The sequence below is a fragment of the Styela clava genome, chromosome 3, assembly GCF_964204865.1.
Source record: "Styela clava chromosome 3, kaStyClav1.hap1.2, whole genome shotgun sequence".
NCBI lineage: Eukaryota > Metazoa > Chordata > Ascidiacea > Stolidobranchia > Styelidae > Styela > Styela clava.
The window spans coordinates 25,143,579-25,162,300 of NC_135252.1; the positions used below are offsets into that span (position 1 = coordinate 25,143,579).

The following is an 18,722-nucleotide window of genomic DNA, read 5'->3' on the forward strand; positions in this document are numbered from 1 at the left end:
TTTGACTTAAATTTAAATATAGAGCCAACAACCATCTAGTACAGTGGTTCTGAAACATTTTAAGCCGCGGTCCCTTTTTGAAAATTTGTCAAGACTCACACCCCACCCCAAAAATAACTATTTGCAATTTTAGGCGGGTGTTCACTTCTTATTGGGGGTGTGTAGGAAAATCGCTGGCCATAATATTTCTCAAATTTGGAAATCATTTAAAACCCTCTTCCAGTCGGTAAGCTCATATGAGCTAAAATTTATATTTACGCTTGCGATCGGTAAACTACTGTTAATATCGCTCTTAGCTGTTTATTGACGTAATGCCCTGATATGAGAGAAGCGATATATTAAATGGGTCCATAGCGCCGAGAGAGTTCGGCATACTCAGCATTAAAATAATCATGCTTACTAGAACAAACATTTGCTCAGTGTAGCATTTTCTTAAAGATTGATTAAATAAAGTACTTTCACATAAAGTCAGCAAAGAATAAACAGTTCCAAAATACGTACTCCCGTAGTATGTGTACCAGGTTAGTGTTAGGACATAAATTTTTCTTCCGATGTTCCCTATCTTACTTATATTACGAGTCGGGGACTGTCTGTGTTAGCCAAGTGGATATACCCCTGCTCATTGGTTTCAGTCCCTTTACACAACTTGATGTAGAATAGGCGAATAAATTTAGTTACATCCATATTGGTACACATACTTCTGGAGCGCCCCAAAATATGTAAAACGTGAAATATAACGAGAAAACGTTGGGAAAACTGAAATGACTAAATGTAAATATTCGTGTCGCATCGTCGTCAACAAGTTCACTCTCTAATTGTGATGTCACTGTAGTGCAGTCACTCTAACAATAGAAACCGAAATATCGCCTGCGGAAAACCAGCCTGAGATTCCATATTCTGATTGCAAGTACTCGATGTTGAAGCCAACCTGTGAAACATTGAAATTTAATCTATGGCGTTTTTTTTTTATATATACGTATTCATTCACCTCTTTCGATCCGATCAGGGGCTCATCCGGCCCTGGACCGGAAACGTTAGCTAATACGGTTCAACTTGGCAAATAGAAACTTTAGAACTACAATGCAAATGTATTCAAGCTGACGCTTTAAACGCTAGACCAGAGGTGAAAAGGGCCAAAATCGTTGCCCATCTAGACTGGCGGGCCATGAATGTGTGAAAAAGTTACATATTATGAACATTATTTACAGTGTTACAAAAATAAAGTGGAAAACAAGAAGTTTGGTTTCAAAACTAAATCTAATTGCAATCTCAAATTCCTTGAGGTATTTTTTAGGTCAAACATTCAAATTTGGTTTAGTTCGGTTGCATCAGCATCAGTCATTCTCACAATTCCAATAGATGACATTGCAACTCATCTCAGCAGTCGATTGTGCTTATGTATGAACTGAGCGTTAAGTAAAATCCCTTAAACCCCGGATCGCGACTCAAGTCGAGTCACAGATCTCGGAGTCGAGTCCTCAAGTCATTTCGAGTCTTCAACAAATGGTCACCTGTTCCCTATGCCCACATAATTTTCGTGCGAACTCACGCAGGGTAATTAATGAGAGGTGCAATTCCAAGAGTGTTCTCAGCGCTCAGCATGCGTCATACCACCAAGAATAGCGAACTCTAATCAACGTTGCGTTATTATTTATTCAAACCTCTTTCATGCTGTCGTCTCCCTCCTCGTTTTGGAATCCACTCAGAGTGAAAGTTTTTGAGTTGTCAGAAGTCACGCTGTATCTGCCGTCCATTGTAGTGAGCTGTAATCATAGATTTAATTATTCTTATAGAACTGGAATCTTCCCGGTTCCGATAATAGACTTGATTACTGGGTCAGAGCGTCAAAACTTAATATGAAAAACTATGAATAAAAAAGGGTAAAACTAAGATTCACAAATAGAAATAGAGTAACGCGACCAATAAAGTTTGGGGAACCCTGCTTTAGGGCATCTCGCCTACATGGTGATAAGTAAATTGTTTTCTTACTTCAAATCTTGCGACTCTAACTGGGAATGTTATTGTCAGGACGTCTCCCTTGTGAAATCCCCATCTGTAGTATACGCTGGAACTCGCTTCCTTTGCCTGATTATTATTCGGGAATGAATAGACGCTTACTGTAAAGTAACAGTTTCACACAGTTCAAAAGCGAGAAAGTATATTTATCATAAAAAAATTATTTGTGCCTTTTTAGGCTTGTCCATGGGAAACGTTCCATGGAATGAGATGGGACAGTCCATATCTGTATTTTCGTGGGACACAAAATACTGTATTATTTTGGCTGAATTGATTGTAAAACATTTTGTTATAGATTGAGCATAGCTCTATTGTTAGTTATAAAAAGCAAAAGATATTTAGCATTAACAATACATTTTGTCATAGGGGCTGATGAAAACTTGTATAATAGTTGGGAATTTAAAGTTGACGAAGTCAATAAATCTTGTTGTTCTGCATGTCTCTTTGTACATATAGTCCTATTTAGTAGACGCTAAATCTAATGAATTGTATTCCAACGGGAATCCCATGGGATGGGATGGGTCAGGCATAAATTGCGATGGGATGGGACAGAAAAATATGTCCCTTGGACAATCCTGTGCATTTACCTCTTAACAAGGTCTCACACAAGATGTCTGACGGTAAGAAGCTAATCATGATTTGGAAAAATCGACTTTTTCCCGGTCTGGCACAGTTCGGAAGCTTGATAGTAATCCAAAAAGTGTATTTTACATACGGAGCTCTAGCCCAGTCTTTCGCTCTGGACAAATATTGACACAAGCTGTGTTGGCATCGCATCTCGGGTTTTAACGATGCTACGCAAAAGAGCGATGCTCTGATATACGGACATAAAGACCAAATCGATTTAGTTGGGGTATGCGATATGTTACAGTACCGGTACCGTAGTCTTCACGACTTCGCTTGACCACAAGATAGCTGACGCGCAAGGTGCGCAATTTTCAATCCTGATGACTTCATAGCCCACAAAACAAACGAATTCTAATATATCCCACAAAATTTTTTTTTTAAATAAAAGTAATAGCCTTCTAACGAAAAATACAATCTTCAACCACTGAAAATTTCAAAGCAACTGGTCGTGTAGTTAATGAGAAAATCGATTTTTTCGCAACAACAACAAAACGATCCATAACTCCATTTTGTGTCCAAAAAATTTGCCTAAATAACTCACCGTACTCTACATCCTCAGGATTACATGTGAAAGACACACCTGCAAAACTGAATACCTTGTCTCTATTGAAGATTATCAAAGCATTGAATGTGCCGTTCATGGCTTCCCAGTCAGCTGGGGCTGTGATCTTATAAAAACCGTATTCAGGATCCGAACCGTCGGGAATAATGTGACCGTTCACTACCTGTGAAAATTCCAAGAACATCATTTTACGGTGGCTCAGTGGTTAAAGGGTTTGATTTAATAACAGTGTTGGCGCAGGAGGTTACACATCTCGGATTCCAGCGCTATGACCACTACGGCCAAGAGTGTGAAAAGCGTGTTCGAAAAATTCGCATTATAGGAAAATTCGCGTAGAAAATCTCGTCGCAGGAAATTCCACCATATGAAATTTCGCCGCATAGGAAAAATCGCCGCAGGAAATTTCACCGTGAGAAAACACGACGCAGGAAATTTCGCAGCATAGGAAATGTCACCTGGGGAAATTTCGCGGCAAGAGCGGTTTTCTGTAAAACAAGTATTTGTGATAAAATCAGTTACGGTATGTTTATAGGGATAAGGTATGCTGGAAAAACTTAATGGCTCCGTCTCCGGATGCCGTCAAGTAGAAGCGACGTGATTGTGACCGAATAAGTCCGCAATTTCCATTTGAAGCCCTTGTTCTTGGCGAATCCTGACATATTCAGTTTCGATTTCTAAAAACAATCTGAATCACACATAACAATTTTTAGAACATCAGTCCTCTTAGAAACTCGCATTTTGGGGCAATTACAAATTCCAGCCCCGCTTTTTCACATAGCGTTAGACATCGGTGACCTCTTGTACAGGGCATCGTATAATAACTTGATTTGGACAAATATTTAAAGTTATATATATATATCTATGTATACAATACTTTAGCTGGATAGCAAGTATACTAACGTGGAACATGTTGACAGCATTCGGCAACTGCACAAAACAGGTTCCATCCTTCAGTCCTTGGTATACCAAGCTAATGATGGCGCCGGCGGATGATTGATCGTTCTGTGACCACTCGGTGATAACACTTACTGAAATGTATGTTTATTTGTCTCAAAAATATAACAGTATCTGCGTAATAATATACGGTACTCCCGTAGTATGTGAACCAAGATGGCGGATACCGGAACGTAGTATGTGTACCAGGTTAGGGTTAGGCCATAATTTCATATACAAATACTACGGGAGTCACTTGGCTAGTCCCTGAACTAGTAATAGAACTAAAATGAGGAAAATTGAAAACAAATTATGGCCTAACCCTAGCCTGGCACACATACTACGTTCCGGTGTCCGCCATCTTGGTCCACATACTTCGGGAGTACCAATTAAACAGTGTAACAGAGACAGGATACATGTTCAAGACCTTACTGGCCTAAGATACAGATGTGCGACATGCACCCCAACAAGTATAACAGCAGTTTAGGACGTTATAGTAGGACAACAGACATGAAATATAAATCTAGTACAACACAAAAGGCAAAGAGTTAGACTTAACTGTGTTACCGAAACATAGTAGTATGAAGCCAATACGGTTCGCCTTATCAAAAAACTTCCGATTTCGACTGACCACCATATCGTTTATAATTTTGATGACGTCACCACACAGAATTACAAAGGGGAAATCGATCTCATATACTATAGATCCTTGGATAGTTTTGATTAATAGCAGAACTTAAATACCAAAAATAACAGTAAAAAAAGTAATATCTCTATATCGACAACAACATCATTTAACCACTGGAAATTTCGAAGCAATTGGTCCAACAGTTAAAGAAAGAAAAAACGATTTTTTTTTCACGACAACAAGAAGAAAACACACAACAACAACATAATAAACGAGAATATCGGTCAGAGACCGAAGACTTATCGAACTTAATAGGCTTCTGGTACGACATATGATGAATGCACATGCAAAATCTGGAGAAGATTCAATCTCTTACTCCATAGTGACACCTTGTGTCCCATCACTAAATAATTAATAAATCGCTAATTATACGACATAATTTGCCCAAAATCAATAGGCTTCTGGTACGACATATGATGAATGCGCATGAAAAATCTGGAGTATATTCAACCTCGCTTTCGTGAGATATCGCGTGCATCTAACAGACCGACAAACAGACAAATACCTATCAACATACTTACCGATTAAAATCGATCCATAGATCCAATTCGGGTACAATAAAATTAAACAATGCAATTGACTTTTTTCATACCTGGAACTTGTGCAAATGCAGATCCCAGCAATAGAAAGGTCGCAGCTATTATGAATTTCATTTTTTTCTGAAATAGAGTTAAATGAAAGAAATGAAAAAAGCTCAGCGGTGTGGCGCATCATGCTAAGCGCTGGGAATACTCTCGCCATCGCACCTTTGATTACCCTGTGTGGGTTCGCAGGTTCGAATCCCATTTGGAGATGGTTATGTGCGAGAGGATTGCTGGACTCTTCGCCGCCGTAGGGCGGTTCACGTAAGGCCCGCTCGTTTACGTCTTTCTCCACCATCAAGTCCATGCTTCCGAAAAACAAATGACTAACTAAGCCCATACCCGACAGATGCCGTGGTTCGCCATATGATTAAGCCGTCGTATCGGTTTTGCTCTCCCCAGGGATAAATATGTAAACCTACCCTATTTTGATCATTTTTCAATTTCTAATATATATACAGGTAATAAGGTGGGTATAAAACCAGTAGTTATGAGAAAAGCGACTTTTTTGTCATACAGTAACAACGAGAGGAAAAATACCAACAAGAACAACAAAATGATTCATAGTTCCATTTCGTGTCCAAAGAGCAGCGGAATGTTCAATTATATCTCAATTCATCTAATACAGTCAGACAACAGTGAAACGAACGAGTATGTTACACGAACGTAACTACCTTTTCTTGCTCTATGTCAGTGATTCCCAAAGGTGATTGATCGCAGATCAAAATTAGAAACTGAAGAATATTCGCGAGTCAGGAGAGGGGATCGCCCGTGAGAGTACTGTATAATCAAGATCCCGAATTGTTAAGATACCAAACCAAATTTTAACGTATATACATGTGCTTGAACTATAATAATGACGTGGCAATTGACGGTATCTAGAAATCAAAACGAAAACAAAAACACACAAAGCAACTATTTAAGTTTACCTCAAATAAAAATACTAGAGTAAAGATCTATTCTGTGCGATTTAAGAATTTATATGTATGATACAGAAAAGTGCTTTTATTAGTTCGAGAGGGGGGTTTCGACTCCTAAAACTACCCTTCCCCCTGGGCTAACTACTTATTCTTTTGCTTTAGCGATTATGGAACTGTATGCGTACAAGGATGCTGCACAAAGAATTAGGAAGAGTAATACTCTAAATTTATCGCGTTTTATTCTTACTTAAATAACTTCTCAGTGGTTGTATGTGTGTGTGGCTGGTGAGTGCATGTGAGCGTGTGTGAAATAACTTAATAATTTTATGTGAGTAAACACGTACCACTTCCTCTTGGCAAAACCTTCCATCTTATATTTTGTACGTTATAAACCTTATCTAAGGTTTCGTTTTGCTCGCCTGATTTCATAATCAGTTTTTATTTATTTATTTTTATCTGTCAAATGTATTGTTATGCTGATTATGGAGTCGAAATAAACTTATACTTATACTTATACTTATATTCTAAGTCATTCGAGAGTCTTGCTGCACACTAACACAAATATAATCCCTACCTACCTTCCTTCTATGCTTTAGCGCTGCTAGATCCGTATTCTTATAACCCAAAGATATTGTGTAAATGACTATTCTAAGTGATTCAAGAGTCTTGCTAAATACTAACCCAAAAAATATATTTCTGTAACGTTTCGTCTGACGGGGTCAGAATTCTTCAGACAAACGTAATTTAATCCTGGTCTCGATCAGATTCGGTAATACGTTTCAGAAACACATTCGTGTTAGTGCATGGGCAGTAAACAATTTGAATCGAATAGGTAGAAATGAAATTAGCTCTCGCCTATTTGTGTAGGGCTGTAGGCGATTTCACTTGAAACATTCATTTATTCGATTCAAAACACCGATGAAATCATCAAAAATTACCTACGTACGTAAAAACGTTTCTGTTTCAAGTAGGCGCCGAGGGCAAAATACGTGGTCTTTGCGTATCGTTAATCATACATTTGTCGTCAAATGAAACGCATATATTTATTTTACTCAATCCTCGCGCCGTTCTGTGGTAGTTAAACAACCAACATCGCGTAATACAATTACATGTGACCAACATTCGGCCTGCTTGACGGCACCCACTCCAACAAAAAAATCCGAACGATGCTTACTCGCACCTCTCGCTCGGAACGAGGCCAGACACAAGAAGCCACTGGTATCTAACGATATCAGATCCTCCGTAGCGACTTACTCTGCTGTGGAAATTACCATGCTATATAATACATATACAATATGACTGACTGATATACGAGTGCACAATTTAATTTCATGTATATCGGTTGGTTCATTCAGACGAACAATTGATTGTACGTCAAAATCACTCACTATTATAGCAAAAAAAGACGTACCGTGTGCCTAACCGCAAATGCCACAATAAAAAATGTCTAGAATATTTTTTTTGACTTGCCCCCACGACTCTCTTATGCTCCCACGTCAAACTTTCAATCTCGTCACGCGACGCGGCTCATCGTGCCAAGCGTTGGGAATACGCTCGCCACCGCATCTCTAATTACTCTGCGTGGGTTCGCAGGTTCGAATCCCATGCGGGATAGTTGTGTGCGAGAAGATTGCTAAACTCTTCGCCGTCGTTGGGTGGTTCACGTAACCGCTGGTCCGTTACGGCTGCCTCCACCATCGAGTCCATGCTTCCGAAAACAATTAACTAATCCCATTCCCGACATGGAGTTCGCCATATGGTTAAGCCGTCTCATCGGCTTTCCTCTCCCCCGGGATAAATATTCATGGGGGCGCTCCTGAAGTATGTGTATCAATATGGGTAACAAATTTTGTTTACCTATTTATATCAATTTGTGTGAAGAGACCGACACCTATAGACAGAGATATTCACTTGGCTCACACAGCCAGTCCCTGAGCTGGCAAAAATTTGGGGCTCCCGAAGTATGCGAACCAAGATGGCGGACATCTGAATGTAATATGTGTACTAGGTTAGGGTTAGGCCATAATTTTAGGTATAAATACTACGGGAGGCTCTTGGCTAGTCTTCGAACTGATGATAGGACTAAAATAAGGAAAATTGGAAAAAAATTATGGCCTAACCCTAACCTGTTACCCATGTTAGGTTCCGATGTCCGCCATCTTGGTTCGCATACTTCGGGAACACCAAAAATTTTTATTACTCAAAGAAAAATATGGCCTAAACCTAACCTGGTACGCATCCTTCAGGAGAAGCCTACTTTAATGGTTGTCATGATCAGAGTTTTGTAGGGACTCAGATGGCCGTTGTTTTGCAGTTTAAACTCAGAGTGCAGACTCGGAACTCTAATTTTTGAAGTCTTTGAAACTTTTGACTTGACAAAAGACCGAATAGTGCCAGGGATGGCGAACCTTTTTCAATGAATGGGTCAAAAATAATATTTTTACCGCGGAACACAAGAGAGTGGGTCACAGATATTTAATCAATGTTTGTATCTATAAGAAACTTCTGAAACGAAGCTTCTGTTGACGTTGGTGTGGTTTTTGGCTTTACTCATGCAGCACTTCCTAATGCGGCAAACTAGTTTACGGTTCCAAAGAGTTTGGAGAGAACTCCACTCTGATAAGAGTTATATTTTTGGATCAGCTTTCAACCACATTAGGCACGTTTACACCGTCCCATTGTTATTTCGGATTTCTAGGTTTTTATTTCTGAAAGATTTTGTTTTCTAAACGGCATTGTAGGCGAGAAACTAATAAAATGCAAAGTAGAATCTAGTTCTCGTTTAACCCCTAAAACAGTCTGCAGATGCTTTCCGAAAGAGACAAGACGTAACGAAAATTGAACAGATCAATTGCATTGTTATGTCACGAACGATGTCAGAGCCAATAGCTGAATAACGGTACACAGCTGTGCAGAGTCAAACATGCGTCCAAGATTAGGGGTTTTGAAAATTATCATACCGGCCCTAAATTAACAAGTTGATTATGAGCGATTGCAGCGTTGAATGCCCAACTGACGGTACATTATAATAGTTTAGTTATTGTTAGATTAATTTAAGGCCGGTTTTAGCATTCTTTTTATTAATTTTATTCGTGCCTTGGGAGGGTCATGAATAAAACGTGGGTCAGTGGTTCGCCATCCCTCGATTAGTCCATGATGGTGGCCCATCGTTGTCACGCGTAAAATTGAAAATAAAAAGCCGAAAAAAAAAAATAGTTGTGAAAATACATAAAAATAATTGAAAAAAAAATGATAAAAAAAATTAAAGTTAAAAAAAAAAAATTTAAAACAAAAAAAAATTTGGAAAAAAAAAAAAAAAATTGAATAAAAAGAAAATAAAAAGGTTGACAACGATGGTCCGCCTCGTGGCCCATCGTTGTCACGCGTTTTTATTTTTAGAAAATTTGCTTCTGCTTGGGACCAACGTTGTCAGGCATAATCATACGCACACAACTCATTACTGATTTTCTTGAGCAATATTCAATATGAAAATGTTCTATAAATTCTCCATGCTACAAGTTCAACAAGAAGTAATATATTTATAATAATGATAAGAGAATATAGAATTGAATACGAAAATTCGGAAAATTAGTTTTTACGTGTAGAAGGTAATTTAATTGGAGAATGCTGCTTAACTACTCAGTTGTCTGGACACTCGCGATGTCGGTACCGTACCGTCTTACCAAATATCGGTAGTCGGTTATAGTCGCTTTGCGTCTGACCGTACCGGTAGCCATGCAATCACTCATGAAAGAATGGGAGATACGGATAGTCTCGTAGAATATAGACTACTGAAACACTCTCTGCGCCTGCCCCATACCGGTACCGTACAGCCGTAACGATCCAGACAAATGATAAATCGCCCGTGCTCAACCATTTATTTCAATCCATACCTCGATCCTAGTAGAATATAGTGAGTCGAGGTATGGATTGAAATAAATGGTTGAGCACGGGCGATATATCATTTGTCTGGATCGGTACGTTACGGCTGTACGGTATGGGGCAGGCGCAGAGAGTGTTTCAGTAGTCTATATTCTACGAGACTATTCGTATCTCCCATTCTTTCATGAGTGATTGCATGGGTACCGGTACGGTCAGACGGTACCGTACCGGCATCGCACGAGTGTCCAGACAACTGAGCAGTTGAGCAGCATTTTCCAATTAAATTACCTTCTACACGTAAAAACAAATTTTCATATTCAATTCTATATTCTCTTATCATTATTATAAATATATTGCTTGTGGTTGAACTTGTAGCATGGAGAATTTATAGAACATTTTCATGTTGAATTCATTCAATATTGCTCATGAAAATCAGTAGTGAGTTAGAAACCCAGGAAACACATTTGTGCGTGCAGGATTAAGCCTGACAACGTTGGTCCCAAGCAGCATCAAATTTTCTAAAAATAAAAACGCGTGACAACGATGGGCCACGAGGCGGACCATCGTTGTCAACCTTTTTATTTTCTTTTTATCCAATTTTTTTTTATTTTTTCGTTTTTTTTGTTTTGTTTTTATTTTTAATTTTTTTTTTTAATTTTAATTTTTTTTTTTCATTTTTTTTTTTTCAATTATTTTTAAATTTTACGCGTGACAACGATGGGCCACCATAGTCCATTACTCCAGTTTGGTTCACAGTTTATAGAGATCAAACACTGCTCTTTCCACTAAAGTTTAACAGGCTGGGGATTTGCTTACATAAAAATGCAATAAAATTGAAAAAATACAGAAGAAACATTCCGATCCCACTTTATTCTAGAAAACCGTACATTGTCCAGAAATTAAAAAAACATGAAAAAAAGTCAAAGCAATAGGTAAACAAGGCAGAAAAAAAGATCTCGTCTTTGCAAGTCTATGAAAAAAGAAAAAAATATTTACAGTCAATGGAGAATTGTTGAGTCACAATCAAAATAATATTCAAAACTACGAAAGAATTGAATTTTTACATCGACTAAAAAATGTAAGAGTGATACCATTTAAGACAGGGCTCTTCATACTGGGGGTCCCAATACCTGGGTTTGCTCAATGGAGGCGCAGTAAAATCTTTTTGGAACATGACACGGATTTGTGTTGAAACAAAATATCAATACAATTTGAAACCAGTACTACAGGCCACCATCACTGAAATAGAGCGATGGTCACATGGTACACATACTCCGAGAAAAAGGTTTGAACAACACTGAACTAAAGATGGGTTATGCTCAGGCTATAGTAGTACCACTAACTTTACTCAGTTCTTCTGCATAAAGCGGATAAATTGTTTCAAATCTGTTATTTAAGGAGTTGTGGAATCTCAGTAAACACACAAAAGGACAGAAGTGAGCTAACTACGGCCCACACGCAAGATTCGGCCCACCGAAGTGTTTTATCCAGCCCGCTGGTTTTCATATCAAGTTTTAATCCTCCAGCATACTAACCAAGTCTATTATTTGAAACTGGCTCACTCAGAAAATTAATTGCCACCACTGATAAGAGAATCTTGGAAAGATTATTAAATTGGGAATCCGACACCAGACGTCAATCATAGAACAATTTAGTGGCTGTAGATTCGGGAGAAAATACATTCAACTGCGAACCCAAAAATTCTTAATACACAGCGGAAAATACGTACAAATGGCTCTGAATCAAATATCAAAGTACCATGGAGGGGAATTGTGCCATTTTATTACATTTTCTCTCTTGTAACAATTATAAAAAGTTATGTGCCCATTTTGAGACAGTTTGATATTCTAAAATTTCACTTTCCAAAAATAAAAACAATTTTTCATAGCTCTTCAGAGGCCACTGTCTAAATTTTTATACCCGCTGGATTATCCCTTGCTGTCTCGAGCTTCTGGCAGACCCATAGGAGGAAAAAATGCAATATTTCTAAACAAAATAAAAAAGTAAGCAAAAATATTCAAAAAACAAGCGAGTGAAAACTTGGCAATAAACAAATTGCAGGATTATGCTATTCGAGAGAAATGAAAAAAATATATGGATAGAAGCCTGCAAACAGCTCACTTATTTAAAATATTGTAATGATGATAATTTTGGCAGGACCAAACTTGATACCTGGGAACAATTCGAAATGTATGGACAGAAATTCAGTGCAGTAGTAGGTGTAACTCAATTCATCTCAAAACCAAAATTAAAAGGGCCACAGAAGAAATATGAAAATGTGTAATAAAAATGCCCTACGATAAACAAAAAAAATGAATATTTGTTTTCAGAAAATTAGTAGCCGAAGCAAAATTTTTGTTAACCTGGTTCATAATCGTTTTTGAATTTCTCAATAGTCCGGAGTCAGGTTTTAACTTTCAAGACTCCCTCAAATTCCAGTTATTATTTGCGGGCTTTTTTTTAATTGTCAATTATAACTTGAACTCATAAAATCAAGTAATTTTAATTGGGCTATGTATGACATAGGTTCTCAAATGCTCTGTTCAAAGCCCCAGGGCAATGAGCTGTAAGCTATTCGTTTTTTGTGAGTCAAAGGTGTGGAGAGCGTGAAATTGTAGTTTTCAACACTTGAGAGTCAAAGACGACAGGAGAAACTTAAAAACGAAACCTAAGTGTTACTGAGAATAAGGCTTGCAAGCATCAATGTTTCTGTGGAGAAAATCTGGTTTTCTCAGAGTTGGAAGACAGTAGTCAAATACCAAGCAATATTACGATAGTCAAGATCCATAGAAAAACAAATAGACTGGATTTAGTTATCAGTCATGCCATGTAGTTATGGTGAGAGCTTGATTCCCCATTTTTCCTGTAATGTATGAACAGTCTGCTCATACGCGCATCCCGGTCGAAGCACTTTGAAGGATTTTCCATCTTGTTGGATTCGAAATACGGTCGACCCTTGTCGTGACGACGCACTGTGTAAACCGTTTATAATTCCGACATGACCTCCGTCAATTATGGCGTCCAATTTTTCGTGTAAATAGTCAAAATCATCGATGCATAACGGGCTCATTGATGCAGAAAGATTTGCTGACGTCAAAGCAAGCGGTTCTTTTAGTCTGTTTGTTAAGTCTCGTATAAATTGGTGATCTGGAACGCGAATCCCGACCAATTGCGTTTCAGGATTTAATTCCATGTTGAGGGCGGGAGTGCGTTCCGTTACAATCGTCACAGGGCCGGGGAGTAAGTCACTTAAAATTTCAATCGGTCGATCGGTCATATTATCCCCCCCTTCTTTACTGCCAGGTAATTTAGGGAATTTTCCCCATTGAAATACATCATAAACCTCCCCGACACAAATTGCTATTGGTTTGGAAAGGTCGCGACCTTTTAGTTTGTAAATTTTTTCAATCGCTTCAGATGATTGCGCAAGACAACCGACCCCATATAGTGTATCCGTTGGCAACGCAATGACCCCCCCTTGCTGTAAAATTTTGACTAATTTTTCAATAATATCAGAGTTATCATTGCTTTTATTCAACCTGTATATTTTCCCCATGCTGTTCGTTGACCCATGTCCATTGACATCTGACCTTTGACTTCCACTCATTTTGGCACCAACAATTGACTCAACACAGAGTCTGGTCTGGTTTGTTCTCGAAAATCCCGAAACTAGGTTCACTTTCGTTAAAAATTTGTTCATGTAAATCCAGGCTTAGTACCTGATTTTCTGAACGAATTATGAGATATGCTGGAAACAATATACACTCACTCAGAAATATAGAAAGACCTATTTTTAGGCAAACTTGCTGGATATTCTAAATATTTGAAATATGCTTATATCGTAGTCATAGTCTAGTTTACTTTTTTCCATCCAGTAAACAAAACCATTGACAAAAATGATTGAAACCCTTGAAAATTACGGAGAACTAATTGGGAATGAAATACCACTGACAAGTGCAAATTGAACATGTGGGGTGAAACCGGATTAGTAACTGCTCCATTTACATTCTAAATTGGGACCATACTTGCATAAATCTAGAGGCGCAGTTCTTACCACTTCATGGCAGCTACTGCCACGAACGAACCGCGCAGCTCTTGCAATGGTTTTATAGCGCTATTCAGTATTAACAGTATATTCACAAATTAATGTACCGGATTCTAATTGATAGGATAGGATTTACATATTTATCCTGGGGGAGAGGAAAGCCGATAAAACGGCTTATCCATATGGCTAACCACAGCCTCTCGTCCGGTTACCATTCCAAGTCGGGTATGGGATTAGTTATATTGTTTGTTTTCGAAGGCATGGACTGGTGGTGGAGGAAGCCGTAACCGACCAGCAGTTACGTGAACCACCCAACGACGGCAAGGAGTCCAGCAATCCTCTCGCACATAACCATCCCTGCATGGGATTCGAACCTGCGAACCCACGCAGAGTAATTAGAGGTGCGGTGGCGAGCACATTCCTAACGCTTAGCCCATTGAGCCACACCGCTGCGCCCATGATCATGCGGAATTATATCTACTTAAACCCTAACCCCAAATCCATCAAAACTGTATCCATAAGAAAAACGTTCAACTTACTCAATATTTGTCACCATACAGCCATAAGGGACAGCCCTGTCTTTACGGCCCACCTGCCGTGGTTACGGCAGCAAAATTTTACTTGCCATTGGTTTTCCCTTTGCTGCCGCGGTAACGGCAGCTCGTCATTGGTTTGTGGCAGCTAAAAATTCAGCTATAGGTTTGGCCCTAGCGGCCATGGTATGGAAATACCGCCATGGTTTTGCGGCAGCTGCAGACGCCACAGAATACTTAAAACTGCACTTGTAAATCTCAGTCAATTTATAGCATCATCATTAAATTAGTTAGCCAGTTATTTGTTTTCAGATGCATGGATTTGATGGTATAGAAAGTCCCAACCGATCAGCGGTTAGGTGAACCTTACCACAGTGGCACTGGCAGCCAGACTGGATTCCATGGCAGGTGCACGCCCGAGGGCGCTAGCGCTCCGCAAAAATGCACGCGAGCGAAATCAATTTTGCACACCGAAAATTTGCGATTGCTCACCAATGTAAATCGGTTTAAATGGTTTTAAAATCAATAATCCAGTAATATAAAGATGCCAAAATATTATAACTCCACAATTGTCGACAAATACCAGCTTGCAAGATTTGGTCTGATCGAAATATTGCGAAGCAAAAAGACCATGGACCTTTCCCCAACCTTTGACCCGCGAAAAATTCCTCTCATTGTTACGTCCTTTTTTGCATCTTGCTGATTGGCCAAATGTCACGAAGTAAACAAGGAAGTCGATGTTCGGGGAAAGGTCCATATCGTGTTTAATGATAGGAAATAGGAATCCCGTGAGAATAGTTATGGACGAAAAGATCGCCTCCGCACCAATGGCCAAGTACGGCTCTGATTCAGCGTATTTTTCATACAATAATTTTACACGAATGTACTGAACAGTACCGGTATCTAAAGTTGCTCAAACACTCCCAAAATTAGTGACAAAGTATGAAAATAATGTTTGGGGTCAAAGGTCAAATGTCCATTTTGCTCTAATTTGACGTATTTTTTATCAATTAATTCTACGTAAAAACACTACCAAAATTAATGACAAAGTATGTCCATTTTGCTCTGGTTCAACGTATTTTTTATCCAATAATTTTACGCGGATGTACTGAACAGTACCGGTATCCAAAGTCGCACAAACACTCTCAAAATTAGCGACAAACTGTAGAAATAATGTTTGGGGTCTAAGGTCAAACGTCCATTTTTTCTCTGATTCAACGTATTTTTTATCCGATACCGGTAATTTTACGCGGATGTATTGAGAGGTATCTGATGTCAAAGTCAGTTGCACGCGAGTGCAGTTGTTTTGCACGTCATGAGCTATAATTGCACGCCAGGAATTCTTATTTGCACGCGGGCATTTCTGATTGCACGCCCGATTTCTCGTTCAAAAAGGCCATGAAATCCAGACTGGACTGGCAGGAAGTAGAGCATTAATCTTGCACATAATTTACACCGTATGGGATTCGAACCCACACATATTAATCAGATGTGCAGTGGCGAACGTATTCCTACCGCTCAGCACAATGCGCCACATCGCCAAGCCCTCTAGTTCTGTAGCGTGTACCTACGGTATTTCTTGAAGTCATGGGTATTTACGGTATGGTTGAGAATAGGTTACCGGTACCTGATACCCTGTAAACTGACCATTCTAACACAGTACCGGTACGGTACCTATGCCCTACAAATACGCATCATTGTTATCCACATGAATTAAGTTAACTGGACTATCTTACCATTACCATCTCATAAGTTACCTATGTCAACCAACCGGCTTTACCAGAACTCCAACCACACACAGCCACAGCGCAAATTCCTTAGCAACAAAACAGAAAAGCATGACTGACATATGGCGAAATTCATACTTTTACTGTGCATTACGTAATCAGATACGCTTGGGTAAACATGGTAGGAGTATAGCACAGGATTTTCATATTATAGTATAAGTTTGTTATGACCCCATATTCAGCATGAAATATTTAATAATAACAAAATATAATTGATGATAAAATCAAGGAAGCGAGTAAGAAGTTCAAAACATACAGATGTTAGATTGAGTGAAAGGTGTTGTCGAAAGAAATGGCGCGGCGGTGTGGCTTATCGTGGTAAGCGTTAGGGATAAGATCGACACCGCACCTCTGATAACTCTGCATGGGTTCGCATCCCATGCGGGGATGGTTATGTGCGAGAGGTTTGCTAGCCGCTGTAGGGTGGTTCACGTAACCGCTGGTCGGTTACGGCTATCTACACCATCAAGTCCATGCTTCCCAAAAAAAAAACTAACTAATCCCATACCCGACATGGAATGGTAACCGGACAAGCGGCCGTGGTTCTCCATATAGGATAAGATGGCTTAGCCCCGGGATAAATATATAAGCCATATCCTATTCACACGTTCGCTCACCCAAAAGTATTGAGTTGAGCAAAACACACACACATATACATACATTCACGAAGACAATATAAATTTAGAAAAGCGAAAATGAAGAGAAACATAAAAAAATATAAGATTTTGTTACGGCCGGCAAATTGGTTACCGGAAGTCTGTGATATAACTTCAGAATTTTCAAATCGAACTGTCTTGCTAGGTCGGTTTTCTTTTTGTGCCTTCGAATGCGCAGTATGGTATAAATCGGAAATGAAGAGTACAAACCCTATCTTTTGTTCAGAATATACACAACGGGAACCATTTCGGAACACATATTTGTCAAAAAAGTTTTATTGCTGTCTTTCAGAGTTTAAATATGTCCGTCTATTATACCCACTCCATTTACCCAATAAATTTTATTATAATGAAGGTTGACTTCCTATGTATTTTCAAGATGAAGTGAAGACTTTTCTTTTAAAACTGAGTTCACCATCATGTCGCGGATACTTTGCCCGTTTACGAATAAAGTGCCGTTCCCAAAATGTATAAATATGTTTTTATATTTAAACTTTTCGAATAACAGAACTAAAATCATTCTGCAATTTTGTCGTACGAGTATCAACAGCTATTGCAGTACGGAAACCACAGGTGTTATTATTACGGTATCTACCGTACATAAAGTTATTGAAATATTCGAAGAAATGAAAAGTTGTTTTAACTCTCTAGGATACCTATTTAATTATTTCTATATAAAAAATTTGGCGACACGCGTACCGACTAATTTCTCTTCTGGTATCCACTAGCCTGATGGTGTTATTGCGATCCACACTGTCCCTGTTTTTTGTTCCAGATATATATTAAGCCTAATTTTACCTTACCTCAAAACTCCGTAGCATACAATGGCAGTACTTTTCATATATGGTAATCTGAGCTTTGTTGTGTGACAGGTGTGAAGCTCTTCTTTATGTTACAATTTGCAACTTGTTTTGATTCATATTCAAACTTTTTCAAATCAGCTGCTTGAAATATTCAGGTTTGCGCCTGATTGAGGCCGTTCGAGGTTATCACCCCGTGTAACTGTTTATGGTGATCTTTGAGGTTTTAACTTATGCTGGATATTCTAAATAATTAAAAAATGCTTATATCGTAGTCATAGCCAAGTTTATTTTTTTCCATCCAGTACACAAAACATACGAAATTGACAAAAAAAAATTTAAAAACACTTGATATTTGTAGTACTATATCTTTTGCCGATACCAATGAAGAGATGCTGATACCGATATTTCAATGCATGTCCAAAGTGTTTTGACGGTTGTGATAAAATATTTGTCTGCGTCATTATTTACAGTGCACATTAGTTGAACTAAATATACAGTGGTCCTCAAACCTTTTAAGCCACGCCTCCTTTTTAGAATTCGTCAAGTCTCGCGCCCGCCTCAAAAATGACTAGCTAACAATAAACTACAAATACCAGATAGTGGGCGAAAGTATTTTTTATTCAAAAAACACCTTGAAACATGGATGAAATGTAAATATCCAAAATAAGGCGGGCAAGAACTAATCGAAC

At 38.7% G+C, this 18,722-nt stretch overlaps 2 protein-coding genes across 3 annotated transcripts; both read right to left on the reverse strand.

The window, feature by feature from the left end:
- Nucleotides 1-438: 438 nt before the first annotated feature.
- LOC120342768 (uncharacterized) lies at nt 439-6,281 on the reverse strand. Of its 2 annotated transcripts, none has more exons than XM_078111041.1 (7): nt 6,082-6,281; nt 5,419-5,485; nt 4,106-4,233; nt 3,185-3,368; nt 1,990-2,117; nt 1,662-1,763; nt 439-928 (listed from the first exon to the last, which is right to left on the reverse strand). In XM_078111041.1, exons 2-7 carry the CDS (start codon nt 5,477-5,479, stop codon nt 824-826), a joined length of 708 nt encoding a protein of 235 aa, XP_077967167.1. In that variant the 5' UTR covers nt 5,480-5,485; nt 6,082-6,281; the 3' UTR covers nt 439-823. The 2 variants fall into 2 exon arrangements, with proteins under 2 accessions (XP_077967167.1, XP_077967168.1); XM_078111042.1 differs by having other exon boundaries at nt 3,185-3,364; nt 4,102-4,233.
- Nucleotides 6,282-11,060: 4,779 nt separating this feature from the next.
- On the reverse strand, nt 11,061-13,965 carry LOC120342041 (threonylcarbamoyl-AMP synthase-like). The gene has a single exon (XM_078110869.1). The coding sequence runs from the start codon at nt 13,907-13,909 to the stop codon at nt 13,043-13,045; it is 867 nt and encodes a 288-aa protein (XP_077966995.1). The 5' UTR covers nt 13,910-13,965; the 3' UTR covers nt 11,061-13,042.
- Nucleotides 13,966-18,722: the final 4,757 nt, after the last annotated feature.

Bases quoted from the DNA above. Each gene is read 5' to 3' on its own strand.
- LOC120342041 (XM_078110869.1), bottom strand. From the start codon at position 13,909: ATGAACAAATTTTTAACGAAAGTGAACCTAGTTTCGGGATTTTCGAGA.
- LOC120342768 (XM_078111041.1), bottom strand. From the start codon at position 5,479: ATGAAATTCATAATAGCTGCGACCTTTCTATTGCTGGGATCTGCATTT. The intron at 3,369-4,105 runs GTTAGTATACTT...GAATTTTCACAG, and splicing joins ATGCTGTCAACATGTTCCAC to GTAGTGAACGGTCACATTAT. The intron at 1,764-1,989 runs GTAAGAAAACAA...CTATGATTACAG, and splicing joins TTAGAGTCGCAAGATTTGAA to CTCACTACAATGGACGGCAG.